The 19,100-nt window shown below is 40.5% G+C and overlaps 2 protein-coding genes across 2 annotated transcripts in view; one reads left to right on the top strand and one right to left on the bottom strand.

Annotated features, from left to right (window-relative positions):
* Positions 1–19,100, bottom strand: part of snd1 (staphylococcal nuclease and tudor domain containing 1) — a 390,687-nt gene that overhangs the window by 261,580 nt on the left and 110,007 nt on the right. The window lies entirely within an intron of this gene.
* LOC311039953 (GTPase IMAP family member 8-like) lies at positions 9,684–13,352 on the top strand. Its single transcript, XM_084049988.1, has 6 exons — positions 9,684–9,836; positions 10,495–11,190; positions 11,437–12,243; positions 12,345–12,491; positions 12,639–12,779; positions 12,894–13,352. The coding sequence occupies exons 1-6, from the start codon at positions 9,815–9,817 to the stop codon at positions 13,046–13,048; spliced, it is 1,968 nt and encodes a 655-aa protein (XP_083906114.1). The 5' UTR covers positions 9,684–9,814; the 3' UTR covers positions 13,049–13,352.

Here is a 19,100-nt window from a genome sequence, read left to right as displayed (position 1 = left end):
CTTTGAAAGCATTACATCTTAACCCATTAAGACCTGGAACTGTGTCATTTTTAGATTTGAGCTAAAAAGCATTATTTTACACTTTGGGCTATTCAAAAATAGCAGATATACAAGCTCATAGCGCGGCACCGAGTGCCGCGCTACGAGCTTGTAGATCTGCTATTTTTGAAAAATCGTGAAAATGTGTGCAAATCTTTGAATATATATATATTTTTAAAGAGAACATTTTTAACTCAAATCTTTGCTTCTGGGGGTCTCTGGAACAACATATTTTGACTGGGGTCTGCGGCCAAATACATATAATTTGGGGGGTCCTTGACATGAAAAAGATTGAGCACCACTGATATAGAAACATACGTTTTTCAGAAAACTGTTGGGATTTAGGAGACATGTAGAATCGGCTTCAGGTCTCAATGGGTTAAAACATCTGCTTGCACAGATGGGAAGCATTTAAAGACTTTATTAGGGGTCAGATTATTAACTTCAAAAGCTCTGAAATAAAAAAGCTTCACAAAAGCCGACATTATTGAAGTCAAAAGTTAATATACTCAAAGGAGCTTTTTATTTTCCAGAACCCCTGTACTAAAATAAAACATGAATTACTACTTCTAAGAGCCCAATGTAAAATGATCAGCATGCAAGGCGACGGTCAATCTTTTAATCAAGACTCAAACGGGTATTCTTTGATCAAGGAGAACAATCAGGAAAGCACTTAAACCCTATATACTTTGTTGTACATCAAATAGTGAAAATAGCTCATCTACAAGCTCATAATGTAACACATTGTTCTATTTTCTTTTGTTTTAAAGCAGCAATAGGGGGGACCTAAGCCAGAGGCTATGTCTATTTGGGGGGGAAACTTGGGAACCCCTGTTAATTGATGTGAGAAAATCGGAAGATGAAACAAAATCTTCTAATTTAAATTGCAGACTCTCCGACATGAAGTGTTTTCACAATCATATCGAAATGGAAATGTTCCACTCTGCCCGCGTTTCTTCTTGCTCACTATCCTGCCAAAAAATGTTTTAATTAAAATAAAAAAATAAAAAAAACACCAGGGGAAATTCAGTGACAAGTGTGGCAACTTCAAACTAACTTTTTATTTATCGTTAATCATTGTGTCGTGCACAGCCATTATTTTGGAAACATTAAGACACTGGAAAGATAAATCACGGCCAGGCTGGTAAAAACATCAAATTGTGTTTCGTTTCCTTAACAGTCTGAAGTTAAAGACGCAATCTGGAACATTCCATGTCCTAGCTGGGTCCTCCACGCAAGAGAGCTGCAATTTCTACTGCTGAGCCAATACGGAATCCCCCTTTAGCCCATTAAGACCTGAAGCTGATTTCTACAAAATGTCTTCTAAATCCCAACAGTTTTCCGAAAAACCTACGTTTCTATATCAGTGGTGCTCAAACTTTTTCATGTCAAGGACCCCCAAAATGATATGTATTTGACCGCGGACCCCCATCTCAAAATATGTTGTTCCAGGGACCCCCAGAAGCAAAGATTTGAGTTAAAAAATGTTCGCTTTAAAAGAATATAAATATATTAATTTGCACACATTTTCTCGATTTTCTCAAAAATAGCCAAAGTGTAAAATAATGCTTTTTAGCTCAAATGAAAAAGTCGGGATTTTTCGTTCTGGCACTGAGGGCATTCAGAAAAAAACTCGATCGAGTAGGTCAACTACAACCGTGGTTCAATTGCAGAGTATTAACGTTCTCTACCATTTTATTCACTGCAAACGGTTATGGATTTCCGCTTTCAACTACAGACTCCTACTTTCAACACCTAGAGATACCAGTGGTGGAAAGTAACTAACTACATGTACTCAAGTACTGTAGTTAAGTACACTTTTGAGGTATTTTTACTTTACTGGAGTATTTCAAATTGTCAGTACTTTTACTTCTACTCCACTACATCTCAGAGGCAAATATTGGACTTTTACTCCACTACAATTATTTGAAAACTTCAGTTACTAGTTACTTAGTAGATTTTGATTATCATTACAAAACATACATTAACCACTTCAGCCCTATATACATTTCGGCCATTTGAAAATAGCAGATCTACGAGCTCACAATGCGTCACATCGCGACACATTGTGGCTTTTAAAAGATTGTTATACATTAGAAAACTTGAAATGGGACAGTCCGCACAAATGTCTACTTTTACTTTTGGTACTTTAAGGTACATTTTGATGCCAATACTTTTGTACTTTGACTCAAGTACATCTTGAATTCCGGACTTTTTTTTTTACTTGTAACAGATCATTTCTATACTGCAGTATTGATACTTTTACTTACAGTAAGTTAAACATTTGAGTATACTTTTTTCACACCACTGGCATCGAACCAACCTCCCCGCATCCGTCACGTCAGGATAATTGAAAGCCAACATCTCTCTCAACCCCCTCGGATGCGTTCGCCTTCATTTTCTTCACTCTCCGCCATCTAACTGACTCTACTCTTTTTCTCGGCCCCTCCCTGGGCGCCAGTCAGTCAGGCTTCGGGTACCAGCCGAGCAGTGGGAGATGATGGAGGCGGGTGGTTAAAAAAAGGAGGAGGAGGAGACGCGGTGGGGAGTGGATGGAGAGCCCCCCCACTGGGGCAGAATAAGAGTCCTGGGCTAGTCAAAGTGTCAGTGACGTCCATCCATTTGCTCTCATCTCGCTGGCACACTTTAATGTAAGGCTCCATTACCCCAGATGAAGCTTTAGCTCAGCTTACAACCATTCCCCCCTAAAAAGCACATCAGTGCCCAGGGTTTTATCTTTAATCCATGCAGGATTGGCTCATCAACGCTCAAGCTTCGTCTGCACACTTACACCTTTCTCTTTCCCCATCTCTCCCTCTCTAGCTTTCTCTCTCCCTCTCTCTCCCTCTCTAGGTGATTAAAGTTTAGTTCACTTAACATCACGGTAACACCGGAGCAACCTGGACTTATTGCACAAAGCACCAGATGCGTTGTGCTGCCGTTTGTAGCGAAATGCTAATACACCAACGCTTGTCCACAGGGGGGCTTTTTGAAAAGATGCTATCGACGGTTTCCCGTATGTACAGGGGTGAAGAGCTACTCCATTCCCGCCTCCAGTCATCTTGCTGAGTGGTTAAGAGGTTTCATAAGGACTCCCCGGCCTTTTATGTGCTTAACCCGTTAAGACCGGGAACGCGTCTGGGTCATTTTTAAGACTTCTTTGGGCTATTCAAAGATAGCAGATATACAAGCTCATAGCGCGGCACTTGTAGATCTGCTATTTTTCTTTAAATCGTGAAAATTATGTGCAAATCTTTGAATATATGTTTTTTAAAGCAAACATTTGTAACTCAAATCTTTGCTTCTGGGGGATTCTACAAAATGTCTTCTAAATCCTAACGCTATAATCAGAGATTACCAAACTTTTTTATGTCAAGGACCCCCAAAATGCATTTGGCCGCGGACCCCCATCTCAATATATGTTGTTCCAGGGACCCCCAAAAGCAAAGATTTGACTTAAAAATGTTTGCTTCAAAAAATATATATATACAATTTTCACGATAAAAAAAGAAAAGTAAAGAAAAATAGCAGATATACAAGCTAAAAAAAAAAAGCAGATATACAAGCTCATAGCGCGGCACCGAGTGCCGCGCTATGAGCTTGTAGATCTGCTATTTTTGAATAGCCCAAAGAAATCTAAAAATGACACAGAGATGCGTTCCCGGTCTTAATGTGTTAAAACACTAAAGTTTTCCCTCTTGGCCCGACGCGAGATGACGAGGCCAGAATGAAGTGGAAAAGCAACCCAGGGATACATAAGGGGAGCGGGAAACACGCACACACACCAGTGGTGGAAAGTAACTAGGTACATGTACTCTGTTGTACTTTACTTGAGTATTTCCAATACTTTTACTACACTACATCTCAGAGGCAAATATTGTACTTTTACTCCACTACAATTATTTGAAAACTTTAGTTACTAGCTACTAGATTTTGATTATTATCACAAAACATACATTAACCAAATCAGCCCTATTTAAACTTTGGCTATTTGAAAATAGACGATCTACAAGCCCACGACGTGTTGTGAGCTTCTAGATCTGCTATTTTCAAAATATGTTTACACATTTTAGAGATATGATAACTTGTGAAATGATATGATAACTTACTTTTGGTACTTTTAAGTACATTTTGATGCCAATACTTTTGTTGCAGTATTGATACTTTTACTTCAAACATTTGAGTACTTTTTTCCACCACTGGGGCAAGAGCGCACACACACACACACATAGATGAACACGCATCCACCATAAATATCCAATAATATCAGACAAATGGCACTAATGCATGCCGCATACCACAGTTGACCACTTAAACCCTACTTACTGTAGTTGACCGAAGCCCCCAGGGGGGTCTATACCTTTATTCCCTCTACACCAAATATCTTTAGCTGAAAATAGCTGATGTGCACGCTCAGAACGTGTTGCGCTGGGGACGGATTAGTAGTAGCAGATTACTGGTGATTAATACATTCGCCGGGAGGCAATTAGGGGTTCAGTGTGTGTCGCTCAGGGATCGAACAGGGAACATTTCCGTTTCCCAAACGGCTGCTCTACTTCCTGAGCCACTGCCTGCCGCCCTAACGGAGCAGCTCTGACCACCGAATAGGGTTGGGATTCTTTAGGATTTTAACGATTCCTTAAAGGGAGAGTTCGCCCCCAAAATGACTTATTTTCTCTCAATTGCACACCCCATGGAGACTTGAATTCAAGGAGATTTTTTAGTTTTTGTCGCTTTCCTAAGCAAATAATTTGACGAGCGGGGGCGGCTCCGATAGGAGACACACAAGTGTCGACTTTGAGCCTCCTACCGGAGACACTAGCATCTTACCGCCAGTCATCAAATTATTGGCTTAGGAAAGCGACAAAAACTAAAAAATCTCCATGAATTCAATGTCTCCATGGGGTGTGTAATTCATAGAAAATAAGATTTTTTTTGGTTGAACTATACCTTTAACGATTCCCTCTTAACCAGTGGTTTTCAACCTTTTTCGCGTCAGGGACCCCCAAATTGACACATTGGCCCACGGACCCCACTTGAAAAAATATGCCAGGGACTCAACCATTTTGATTTCTTTGGGGTCCACAATCTACACTGTATCATCATCATTAGTGTTCATTTAACTCAGAGTGTACAAATGGAACCAAATGGACCCTGACGGGTCCATTTGGTTCCATTTGTACACTCTCTGAGTTAAAAACACATAAGGGACCCCCTGGAACCCCCTCAACGACCACTGGTGGTCTCCGGACCACTGGTTGAAAACCACTGCTCTTAACGGTCCCATTCATTAACGGTTCCCTTTCACCATTCCTATAGGGCGTTCCAAAAACTCTTGCGAGTGAACAAATGTTCCATTTGTAAACTCTCAAGAGTTATGGTGGTCCATGAAATTAAAACGTTTGAGAACCAGTGGGTATTGTAATTGTATTATGTAGCAGAGATGAAGTCCACATACCAGCTCTGACAGTGTGATAAAATCGGTTCCAAATGGGACGGAACCCATGGATGTTGGATCCGGTTCCTATACGGTTCCGGATCCCAAAACTACCGCCGAATGCATGCAGTTCAGTTTGTTTTTATTTATAGTGCAACATCACCCCCAAGGGGGTCTCTGTGCACTTCACAACAGGTCATACTGTACAACAAAAACACAGTAGCAAAGAAACACAGTCAAATGTGCCCGCACGTATGGTCAAACAATTCCCACGCGGCAGTGCTCAGCTGAAAAGTGCACAGATCAGCTAAAAAGAAAAGAAAATTTACAACAGTGTTTAAAACCACAGTGCAAGAAGAGATGGTCATGGCAATGAATTCAATAAAACTAGCGAGAACCATAATGCAAGGAAAAGATATGGGTTTTTAGCATAGATTTAAAAATGTCCAAAGGGTCGGCATCTCGAACAGCTGGAGGGAGAGCATTCCAGAGATAGGGGACACAACGTGTGAATGCTCTGTCTACCGAAAACAGTTTTTTCTATTATATTTTGTGACTGAGGTGACCAGCATCATGGGAGCGTAGTGGTCGTCCAGGGAACGCACTTTACATTCTTGCGAATCTTAAAGTGCTACGCGGTTAAAAGCATGGCTTAAAAACAGCAGAGGCAACCAAACAATTACAAGGGATCCAACTAGGCTAAACGAAAAGGGTCAAAATTAAAACTAGGGAAAATACAAACAAAAGGTCCAGGAAAAATTAAGTAAACGCTTTGTTAAAAAGGTAGGTGTTTAGTCCATTTTTAAAAGCATCAGTGGACTGTGGTGCTCTCAGGTGGTCGGGGAGGGCATTCCACAGACATGGGGCAGTAGAGCAGAAGGCCCGGTCGCCCATGGTACGGAGGTTGGTGTTGGGGACAAGGAGAAGGTTGGTGTTGGAAGAGCGGAGGCTTCGATTTAAGGCTTTGTAGGTCAGGAGTAGCACCTTGAAGTCGACTCTGGCCTGTATCGGCAGCCAGTGTAGTGCTATGAGTGTTATGTGGTCGAATTGCCTTTTTGTAGTTAGTACTCTAGCTGCTGTATTTTGGACAAGTCAAAGGCCATTTTTTGCTGTTCATGGTAAACCGGAGAAGAGATCATTACAGTAGTCTATTCTTGAAGTGATGAAAGCATGGACCACCCAATGGACCAGGGTTTCGGCATCGGGAAGTGAAAGTATTGGACAAATTCTAACCAAGTTGCGCAGATGGAAGGCGGCAGATTTTGTGATGCTTTTAATATGGTGTATGAAGGATAGGGATGGGTCAAAAACTACTCCTAAACTTCTGACTGTTGGTTTGTCGGTTATTGAGCAGCCATCAAGGATTAAAGTTATGTTATTGAACATATGGGTGCGTTTAGCTGGGCCGACTAGCAGCCTCTCTGATTTACCGTTGTTCTGGAGCAGTAGCTGCAACATAGGCTCCGAGGGCTTGCACTGGGCATAATGGTTCTGGCTTCTCTACGATAAACCATGCAAGCCTGGTAGGCTGGTTGAGGTGTGAGCATAACTGCACTTTAAGGGAGGAACGCTGTATTCAGCTATAGAGTCAATTACACACACAAGGTGGAACTCGCACTCACATTCTGAGTGTGCCTGCAGCATGTTAACTGCCTGTGACTTGTCTTTCCAAGGGCCAAGAGGTCCCAGGGTCCTCAAACCTTCTGTCATGCATGTATGCGTAGCAGCAAGAAGCATGAGCTAAAGTACTGCATGATTCTATATTAAAAGTCATTTGTCAACAACAACAAAAAATACATCAAAGCACACTGAAACTAGAGAACACACGGCTTACACGTGTGAAAACATGTAGGTCACACACACCGCCTAGGAACAGGAGTTCCTTTAAAGGGTGGTGAAATACCCAGTCGGGTTTCCTCTCAGCCCGTCCCCTTGTAAAGAGAAAAGAAAAAAAACGAGCCAATGTGACACAGAAAACCCCCATAGATGAATTACTTCCCATTCCATGTTTGACCCAGCAGCGCAGTATTACTATGAATGGAAGCATCGTTTCTATACTTTCCTTGATTTGTGATCACCACCTGCACTGATTATGTACAACACTAACGTACAATTCACACTTTTTCTTTCAGTCCCAGACACCCAGCCCTATTTAATAGTTTGTGTTGTCCCCGCCAGGCCGAAGGAGTGGCAGAGACTATGTTTTGCCGTCCGCCCGTCCTTCTGTGTGTGGACAGCTAATCTCCAGTTGGCCCGGTCGACGTGAAACTGTGCACACACACTCCCTGAATGCTAGAGCAAAACCTCTGCCCTAAATGTAACACATGGGTATTTTAAAGCGCCACCAGGAGGCAATTTTTACGAAACAAATGTCTTAATATTACACCTACAGATTTTGTCCATACATCACATAAATCAGTACACATGATCAATAGTCATGTGATCAAGTGATGATTTTTCATATTCCATCCTAATTGGCTGAGATTGACATCTAAAGATTGCAGGAGTGGCCCGTTTTTTCACCGATTGCGGTGAAACTTTGCCCGCACAGTCCCACTACAGTACGTTGAGGAACAAATGCTACCATTTTGACATTGCCCTATTATAGCGCCACCAGGAGGCCGTTTTTTTGCAAAACACATTTTTGGATATTACTCCTACAGATTTTGTCCAAACATCACGGAAATCGGTACACAATATTTCTATAGTCATGTGATCAAGATGGATCTGTCCAATTCTTCATTGCTGGCCCAGCAACCTACCTGACGAAGACCTGTGCTCCGAAGTGCACTTTTTGTAATTCTCTATGATGTTTCGTCATGTTTCCCCTCCATCCCACCCCTCAGGAACTTTGAAAAATGAGAAACTAGGGAGGAGAAGGAAAGACGTGATGGCTTTGAGGTTTCTCCATGGTGAAACAGAGTGAAAGAAGGAGGCGAGAGAGAGGTTTTTTTAAGGTCATCCAAGGACAAAAAGTAAAGTAGCCTACAGCATTGTGGCTAAGCAGACAAGCAGTCAGATTTACTACCGGTTATAATGTATTAATATTTACTTTCCTTCACACCATGAATAGGGAAGGAAATCGTTGGACCGGGATCGTTAACAGAATCAGAAACACTAACTCAGAAAACACAACATCGTATTGGGATTCCTTTTATCAATGGGTTGAGTTGTTCTGCAGCAGTTGTATCTCACATGGATCTATATTTACCATGGTTTTATATATGAACAAAAGGCAAAAAGACACACTACTCAAATTCCATTGATCCCTCATAACTTAACCCATTAAGACCTGAGGCCGATTCAAAAAAATGTTTTTAAAATAATGTAAAAAAAATGTTTTCACAATCTTTCAAAAATAGCAGATATACAAGCTATAGCGCCGCGCTATGAGCTTCTATATCTGCTATTTTTGAATAGCCAAAGATATATAAAGTGACACAGATGCGTTCAAGGTCTTAATGTGTGAACACCACCAAATAAGAAAAGGGGCTTATATAAATTGCTCTATTTTAGGAAATTGCTCATTCCAAAAATCTATATCACAGACGTTTTGTTCAAGTGATCAGATGGTATTTGGGTATCAAACAACATCCACCTATCCACATTGGTTGCTGTGGTAACAACATAACGAGAACATTGGCTTGCATACAGCACTTTCAAACAATTTAAGAGCTACAACAACTGTTCAAACAAACAAGACTGTTTTTGATAATGCTGCTACTCCGATTCTTGGTTATTCCTTTCTTTTTGCTATTTTGCTATTCCCCCTGTTTACTATTGTTACCATTATTGCTGCTACAATGAATGAAAACACAATATTTGTATTCTCATGTACCCATACCAGTAATAATAGAGACCTTGAACCTACAGTAGGCTTGAGTAATGCGCTGCCAGTGAGAACACAGCCTTCACTAGGCGATGAGCCCGATTTATATTTCCCTCGGTCGACCGCTTCACATGTTGAAAATAGCAGATATACAAGCTCAGAACATGCTGCAGATGCAATGTGTTGTGAGCTATTTTTGGCGCACGACAAGGTAGTACGAAGGATCATAAATTAGGCAATACAAGGAAAGAGAAGTGCTAGGAAGTGAGGTGGAGTCTTTACAGTAAGGGGAGTGTTACTGACTATGCAAACAGATAAAAAAAAATAGAAAAAACAGGACACACAGGTTCTTGCAGGCATTGATAACAACAAGGCGGTTATACTGGCACACGCATAGCTTTGCCCTTGTTGACAGTCTAGCAAATGACCTACTGTAAATGGAACAGCCTCATGCAACACAAACGTTGGCTTTGATCATTTCAGTAACGAAGAAGACTTTACGATAAGACATGGAAGCTGAGAACCAAAACGGTGAGTGTGTAAAATTCAAAAAAAAAGTAAAAGAGGGCACCTGGAAATATACTGCAACTTTAAAGCTCAGAATGTGGTCGTACACTACCTACGGTATGCACCGTGATGTGTTGCTCACATCTGTCAGTAAGTAAATTATGAAAATAATTTCTAGATAAAATAAAACAATAGTGTGTAATGTGTAGTTTCTTCAGACGATTTTAGTTCATTTATGTATTCATATGAAAAAAATATTTTATATATTTTATTATACTTTATAAAAACGACTACAAAAGATGGTTTGAGAAAAATATTCAGTTACTAAAAACTGAGCTTCATTTCATTGCAATATGCTCGATTTCACATTACTGAACTGTATAATGTAGAATTATAACAGCATCTTAAATTCTTCTGTGTATGAACAGACACAGTGCTGATTATGCTAGAAACAAAACAAAAGACTGATTGGAATCTGAAAATAGAATGAAGTAGCCTGGCCACAAATGTTAAAACTGGTTTAATCTCTGAAATATAATGAGATATTGCGTGCTCATCTAAATGCCATTTGGATATGTCTTGCTACCACCAGCATATCTACATAATCATGTTGGAAATCATGTTGGACTTCTGAAAAGTTATTTTGGCAGCATAGTAAAATGGTATGTGTTTCTGTTTGTAGCCCTTTCAGACCTCAGGATCGTTCTCCTGGGATCGCAGACGTACGAAGCCCGATCGACCGCAAGCCTCATTTTGGGGCGAGAAGAATTAAAACCCGGTAAAGGGATTGCTCACTGCAAACGTACGTGTGGGCAAATAAGCGGCAGAAATGTTGATTTGGTTGAAACACCAGCCTGGTACAGGGCTTACAAACCATGTGACACGACACAGGTCACCAAGAAGGAGATCATGCTCAGTGTGTCCCACTGCCTCCCTGGCCCTCATGCCTTCATCCTGGTTGTCCAGGCGGACATGCCGTTCACAGAGGCATCTAGGAGGTCGCTGGAGGAACATATGAGCCTTCTCGGAGAGAGAGTGTGGAGGCATACGATTGTGCTGTTCGGCTACACAGGCTGGCTCAAAGACAGAAGTATTGATCAGCACATTGCGAGAGGAGGAAAGGCTCTGCAGTGGCTGGTGGAAAAATGCCAACACAGGTTCACCGACTTTAAAAGTGACAGCCACTTTTCGGACGACGAGGCAGCAGAATTAATGAAGGAAATTGACAAGATGTTAGAGCGAAACGGTGGCGGGCATTTTGAAATTGACGACGGATTGCTGGGAGGCCTCGTCTGTGAGAGGAAGGCCATCGAGGTGAAGGTGGCGGAGAGGCAACAGAGAAGGATGGATGAACAAAACAAACGAAACCTCTCCAAAGGTAGGTTTTGACTAGGCGTGCAACAATTAAACTATGAAAAATAATTGATTTGAATGAAATAATCGATTTTGGGGGGACATTCGGAAATAAACAACTTCACAACGCATCACGTCGTGACACCGTTGTACGACAAAGTATAAAACACCTATTTGTCATTTCAGAAAAATATTATCATAATGAAAACTACTAGTTTTGCAGTGTCACACATGTTTTTGACAAAATGTAAAATTTTCATTTAATTTTTAGGAAAGCCTGTGAACAACCAGTTAAACATTGTGTTGCTGGGATGGGTCCTTTCCAAAAAGAGCATCATCCGCAACACCATCCTCAACAACTCGGGAGTTGAAGAACAAACAATCAAGTGTTTGAAGGAACAAGGCAGAGTCGGTAATCAGAAGATCACGGTCGTGGACACGCCAGGATGGTGGAAGTTCTTTCCGGCCAAGTACACTTCAGACTCGGTCAAGGCTGAAATCAGGAGAGCCGTGAGTCTGTGTTCTCCACATCCTCACGCGTTCCTTCTGATGATACCGACAGCCACGGCATTCGCTGAAGAACAGCGGAGGATCACAGAGGACAACATGAGGCTGCTGGGGGAACAGGTCTGGGAACACACCATTGTGGTTTTCACCGATGCTCAGTGGCTGGGACAGTACACCATTGAAGAGCACATTGAGAGCGAAGGAGAGTCTCTCAGGTGGCTCGTTGACAAGTGTAACCACAGATACTTTGCCTTTGACAACTTGACTCAAGACCAGGAACCTGAGATTAGTGATCTGATTGAACTGATCAGTGACACGGTTGCAGCACCTGGCCACCCTTCCTTTGATCCGAGCACTGCGTTCCCACCTCCAGAGGATGACCCACCTCCAGGGGACATCGAGACCCAAACAGACCAAGGTGAAGACGCACTGCTCAAAGACCTGCTCAGTGTCCTCCGGAAGAACTGGCAATGGGACGTTCAAGAGTGGCGAGCCATGATGAACCGAATACGCACAAGAACCGCGCAGCCCGCGTTAAATGCAAATCGGAGCCTGAGACATATTATAACATGTATGTATTATATGTGTAATGATTTGGAAAAATAAGTATTTTGCAAAAAGATATATACAATATATTCTATATTGCAATTTTCATACTGTTGTGTTTTCTAGTTTCAACAACAGAGTCAAGTCCAGGAGAGGAGTTCCAGACACAGGATTCACTCGAGGAAGAAGAGTTTGAAACAGGAGGGCTGAGTTTACCACAGCTTATGGAATATTCACTGAAGACATACTTCAGAAAGGACAAAGGAGCATTTGGTGAGCTTCTTATTCATTTAAACTCTAAACAGGTGTGGCTGTTAACTTGAACTAAAACTACCCTTTGATTGATTGACTAATCCCACATATCAAGCCCATGCAATTTCTCGCTAAAACGTTTCTTACAACCGCCATTCTAATTGTTAGATTTGCTTGCGGAACTGGACCGCACCAATGAGTTAAAGCCAGAATGGAAGCAGCTGTTTGAAAGAGAGTGGAGCCGGCGTGAAGTGAGACTGACAGAGGATGTGAAGAACACTCTGATGAGTTTCCTGTCCCCAGGACAAGGTAACAAGTCCACTTTCCTGTCTAAAGACGCATGATATCCTTCACTCAACATGGTGCAATAGAACTGACAAATATCATTTCATTATCTTCATGTACATGTACATCTAACCACAGATTGCAGGTCAGAGCCAGGAGATGCCGAGTACACAGCCTCTCGGCAGAAGGTCTTCTCTTGGATCAAACGTCTGAGAGAACCAGTCAGTCCTGGAGACTCTGCCGTCTGCTCAACAACGGAGAGCAGAGGGGAGGCCGAGATGGAGAACGATTAGCCAGTAGCCATGGTCTACATCCTGGGCATTTACCATGTCAAGTCATATGCTAATGAATTCTAACAACTTAAGCTATCGTACAACCTTAATGCGCCATAGGACGAATAGCAGAAATAGTCGACCTGGAAGGTAAACCGTTATTAATCCCAAGAGGGAAATTCAGTTTCAGGTTCACCCAGCTCAGCTGAAGGTTGTTCAGATGGTCATGATGAACGCTCAGGGGAATTAAGTACTTCAAAAGGCTAGGCACGCTCAACTCACCGAGTTTAGGTCAATGTCGGTGCATTCTTAACCCATTAAGACCTGGAACTGTGTCATTTTTAGATTTGAGCTAAAAAGCATTATTTTACACTTTGGGCTATTCAAAAATAGCAGATATACAAGCTCATAGCGCGGCACAGAGTGCCGCGCTACGAGCTTGTAGATCTGCTATTTTTGAAAAATCGTGAAAATGTGTGCAAATCTTTATATATATATATTTTCAAAGCAAACTTTTTTAACTCAAATCTTTGCTTCTGGGGGGTCCCTAGAACAAAATATTTTGATGGGGGTCCGCGGCCAAATTCATATACATTTTGGGGGTCCTTGACATGAAAATGATTGAGCACCACTGATATAGAAACACGTTTTTCAGAAAACTGTTGGGATTCAGGAGACATGTAGAATCGGCTTCAGGTCTCAATGGGTTAACGTGAACATTCAAGGATCATCCTTTGATTTGTATTCTCTATTCACTTTCTATTCCTAACCTTCGATTTATTTTTACACGTATATATTTTATTTGTGATATCGTATTGTGTATATTATGATGATTTATCTATAGGTGGATGGATCATGAATCATGTAAATCATCATTTTGATGACTGGCATCAGCTAAACAGTATACAGTATACTGTAGGTCACTTCCGCTCAGACAGCTGAAATGCTGACGAAGGCCAAAAGGGTTGAAATATGTTTGTATCTGTATTCTGTACATACTGTGGTACATTAAAGCCTCATGAACTTTTTTTTGTGAGTGCAGAATATCCTTTGAAGCTTGATTAACCATCAAGTTGTTACTTGTAAATCAAAGCTATGGAAGATATGTAAAAATACCCTATGATGAAGTGATGACATTTACTTTTTCATTAAATGCAATTTCTTGCTTAATTCACTCAGAGGATTTTTTTGTAATGGTCAGGCACTTATAATTTTATATATTAGACATTTCAATTACATTCCGATTTTAACAATAAATCAGATCATACGAAGTAATTGAGCATGTCATTTTACTAGATCATTTCTTACTCTTACTCAAGTTATTAACTAAGATGACTACTTTTACATCTTCTTGAGTCATTAACCCATTAAGACCGGGAACGCATCTGTGTCACTTTTAGATGTATTTAGGCTATTCAAAAATAGCAGATCTACAAGCTCATAGCGCGGCACCGAGTGCCGCGATACGAGCTTGTAGATCTGCTATTTTTGTAAAATCGTGAAAATTTGTGCAAGTCTCCGAATATATATATCTTTTTTGAAGCGTTAGGATTTAGAAAACATTTTTTTAATCAGCCTCAGAAACACATACTTGAGTATATTTTTTGGCTACTCAACATCCTCTGTAGGTACAGAGGAATGCATTTATTCTCACATATGGTTGCTGTCGAGCAGAAACCTCGTGACTCCATTTTTCAACTTGTTTTGTTCATAAATGAATGCCCTACTATCTACAAGCTCAGCTTGTAGGTCTGCTAGTAACAGTTTTGGACATAGTGTACGACAGGGGTCTTCAACAGGGGGTCCGGGACCCCTAAGGGGTCCTCAGAGCTATTATTGGGGGTCCGCCAAATCTTTGTGTGATAGGATTTAGTTTTTTTACATTAAAGGACGACTTCACCACTTTTCAACATATCTTCATATAATAGGTCCTCACTAATGCTCATGATAAAATTATACAATTTTTTCCTACTTGGTCTGTGTCTCATAGGAGGGCTGTGGACAGTCCAGAAACCCGTCTACCAGTGACATCATCGTTAGGCAGGATTTTTTTTTCCCAAAAGGATTACAATTTTTTTATTCAGATTTGTATTAAGGCGAGAACAATGGGATCTATTATTGCATTGCAACTTTCCAGGAATACAAAGCCTGCAGTTTCTATTAGCTTGGATTCCCCATCGATGATGTCACTGGTTGACAGGTTTCTGAACTGTCCACAGCCCTCCTCTGAGACACAGACTGATTAGAAAGAAATTGTACCATTTTATCATGAGCATTAGTGAGGACCTATTATATGAAGATATGTTGAAAAGTGTTGAAGTCGTCCTTTAACCACTTGAACGCTAGTATTCCTTTTCTGAGGGGAACATTAGCCAAAAATAGCAGATCTACAAGCTCTCAACGCCTCGCGCTGCGAGGCGTTGAGAGCTTGTAGATCTGCTATTTTTGGCAAAGAGGCTAGCAGACTAAGTAAAAAAAAACTTTAATCTGAAACACAATTTTATACAATACAGAGTAGGGGGTCCCTGCTTCATCTCTTTCTTAGCTAGGGGGTCCTTGGCCTGAAAACGTTGAAGACCCCTGCTGTACGAGGTTTCCGCCCGACAGCAACGATATGCCGTATGTACTCGCGTCCGCAAACATTCGTCATCCTCCCAGAAAAAGTTCCGTCACACCTACCGGACTATTCTAGAAGGCCAGTGTAATGATACACGACGGGTCTTGACCTCATTATATCACATCTGAACCGTAGGGTCTGCAGATCCTATCCTAACGGCACAGATGTCATTATGCGGAGTCTACGTAGTGTGGAGGATAGGTTTAACCCATTAAGACCGGGAACGCATCTGTGTCATTTTTTTGATTTATTTGGCTATTAAAAAATAGCAGATCTACAAGCTCATAACACATGAGCTTGTAGATCTGCTGTTTTTTTTTTTAAATCGTGAACATTTGCGCAAATCTTTGAATATATATATTTTTTTTAAGCGAACATTTTTAACTCATGTTACAACTTCTGGGGGTCCCTGGGACAACATATTTTGAGATGGGGGTCCACGGCCAAATACATATCATTTTGGGGGTCCTTGACATGAAAAGGTTTGAGAACCACTGATTATAGCAACATACGTTTTTTTCTGTTAGGATTTAAGACTTTTTAAGATTTTTAAGATTGTAGAATCCCCCAGAAGCAAAGATTTGAGTTAAAAATGTTTGCTTTAAAATATATATGTGTATTGAAAGATTTGCAAAAAAAAAATCATGATTCTTCAAAAAAATGTAGATCTACAAGCTCATAGCGCGGCACTCTGTTGTATATCTGCCATTTTTAAATAGCCAAAGTATAAAATAATGGTTACAGTGGTTAAAATCTAAAATGACAGATGCTTTTCCCGGTCTTAATGGGTTAATGCATTAAGGCCTGAGTCCGATTCTTAAAATGTTTTCTAAATCCAAACAGTTTTTTGAAAAAAATAAAAACAAATATTTTTTCATGATGTTTCAAAAATAGCCAAAGAAATCTAAAATGACACAGACGCGTTCCAGGTCTCAATGGCTTAATGCAGGGCTCTTCGGGTGAGGGGGCTCCTGGCATTTCGGCTCGCACATTCCAGATAAGAGAGGTGAGGTGGCCGCCTTATCACGCAAAAAGTGTCATTTTTGAACAGGGCCCCCAATGGTAGAGATAGGTGAATAAAACATACCAAGATAACTTTGACACGCGAAAATATGAAATAAAAATAATGGAGGAGAATGATAGGGAAGGGGGCTTGACGATAAGAGAGGAGAAGATAATGAAAGAAGGGGGCGCTTGGGCTGTGGGCCGGGGGGGCTTGATCACATGGATGGGAAATCTAATACCCGAGTTATACTCGGCCGTGCGCTACGTGTGTGTGTGTGCACCGAAAATAACAGATTTACTGTACAGTGCAGAGATGCTCAGATGTGCATGCTCTCAACACGTAGCAGCATCGGGGCGCGTTGCTTGCAGATCTGTTATTTTTGGCGCACAAGCAGTGGTGGAATAAGTACTCAAATATTTTACTTAAGTAAAAGTATCAATACTGCAATGTAGAAGTACTCCGTTACAAGTAAAAATCTGGTGTTCAAAATTTACTTGAGTAAAAGTACAAAAGCATTGGTATCAAAATGTACTTAGAGTACCAAAAGTAGAAGTACTTAAATGTTTGAAAATAGCTGATCTACAAGCTCACAACGCATCAGCTTGTAGATCAGCTATTTTCAAATAGCCTATAAGGTATAAAATAGGACTGAAGTAGTTAATGTGTTTTATAATATAATAATTTATATCTGCAAAGTAACTAAAGTTTTCAAATAATTGTAGTGGAGTAAAAGTACAATGTTTGGATCCGAGATGTAGTGGAGTAGAAGTAAAAGTATTGGAAATTGGAACTACTCGAGTAAAGTACGTATACCTCAAAATTGTACTTAAGTACAGTACATGTACTTAGTTACTTTCCACCACAGTATAAATCAGGCTTACAGTAACCACACCGAACTTGGTTCAACTGAGAATTTAGAGACGACAGTCTTACTGTCAGCTCATGCCATCACTAAAAATAAACAAGAAAAACTAGAAAGACAGGCTTGTGCAGAGGCACACATACTGTAAATACACGTCTTGTCTTTTCTCTGATGCAGTTCACTGAAAAGAAGGAAGAGACCGGTTGAAGGGAAGCGGAGAGAGGCCTCCGTTTTCAAATAAAACCGCTCCTATTGAAACCACGTTATCAGAAAGGAAGGATCGTTTGTATCAATCAGCGTTAACCCAGCCCAACATGCTTATTAACCCATTTAGACCGGGAAATAATCAGTGTGTCATTTTTTGATTTCTTTGGCTATTCAAAAATAGAAGATCTAAGAGCTTGTAGATCTGCTATTTTTGAAAAATCTTGAAAATTAGAAATCTTGAAAAATCTTTGAATATATATACTTTGAATATATAACATTTGAAAAGTACCTTGTTCGCTTTAAATATAATATATATTCAAAGATTTGCACACATTTTCCAGATTTTTCCAAAATAGCAGATCTACAAGCTCGTAGCGCGGCACTCGGTGCCGCGCTACGAGCTTGTATATCTGCTATTTTTGAATAGCCAAATAAATCTTTAAAAAGGACACGGATGCGATCCGGGTCTCAATGGGTTAAATAAGACACATCCACACACTCCGTGGAGAATCCATCTTCTGGTGAGGTACGACCCTCGATCGCATCCCCCGGGACTAGCTGCCATAATGTGTCTATTGTGATTTGGTCATAACGTTTGATGGTAGAAATGAACGAATGTGCCCGTTTACTCAGTGTGTGTGTGTGTGTGTGTGTGTGTGTGTGTGTGTGTGTGTGTGCGTGCGCACGTGCATTTGTGTGCACATTTGCAAGATTCTCCAAGGAGAAACTATTCTGCCCACTATTATCAATAACGTCTACATGGCAGTGGTGGAGGAAGTACTCACATGTTTTGTTAAAAATGTTAAAAAATATAAATACTGCAATATAGAAATACTCGGGTAAAAGTCCGGAATTCAAAATGTACTTGAGTAAAAGTACAAAAGTATTGGCATCAAAATGTTCTTAAAGCACCAAAAGTAAAAGTACTCATTATGTAGAATGTCCTATTTCAAGTTCTCAAATGTATAATAATCTTTTGAAAAGAGCAGATCTACAAGCTCTCAATATCAATGCGTCGCATCGCGAGCATTGATATTGAGAGCTTGTAGATCTGCTCTTTTCAAATGGCTGAAATGTATATAGGGCTGAAGTGGTTAATGTAAGTTTTGTAATAATAATCAAAATCTTCAAAGTAACTAGTAATAAACTAAGTTTTCAAATAATAGTGGTGTAAAAGTACAATATATAATAAGTAAAGTAAATGTACTTAGTTACTTTCCTTGGCCAGGTCATTTCAAAGGCATCTTGTAGAGCCGAGACAAAAATAATGAATTAGCATAGACAGAAGCGTATATAGACTGTGTTCCAAATCATTATGCAAGTGACATATCATTAGGAATTCCATTCACTGTGTTTTTAGTTTTTCAATTTAAGTTTTTTG

Source organism: Gymnoscopelus microlampas, assembly GCF_963454915.1.
Source record: "Gymnoscopelus microlampas genome assembly, chromosome: 23".
In the NCBI taxonomy this organism is placed as follows: Eukaryota; Metazoa; Chordata; class Actinopteri; order Myctophiformes; family Myctophidae; genus Gymnoscopelus; species Gymnoscopelus microlampas.
Note: the sequence above shows the minus strand (reverse complement) of the source record. Positions and strands in the feature narration are given on the sequence as shown.

What these genes read in the sequence shown, in the direction of transcription:
- LOC311039953 (XM_084049988.1), top strand. Translation starts at nt 9,815, where the DNA reads ATGGAAGCTGAGAACCAAAACG. An exon ending in GGAAGCTGAGAACCAAAACG is followed by an intron (nt 9,837 to 10,494) that starts GTGAGTGTGTAA and finishes TTCTGTTTGTAG; the next exon opens with CCCTTTCAGACCTCAGGATC. An exon ending in CCTGAGACATATTATAACAT is followed by an intron (nt 12,244 to 12,344) that starts GTATGTATTATA and finishes TGTGTTTTCTAG; the next exon opens with TTTCAACAACAGAGTCAAGT.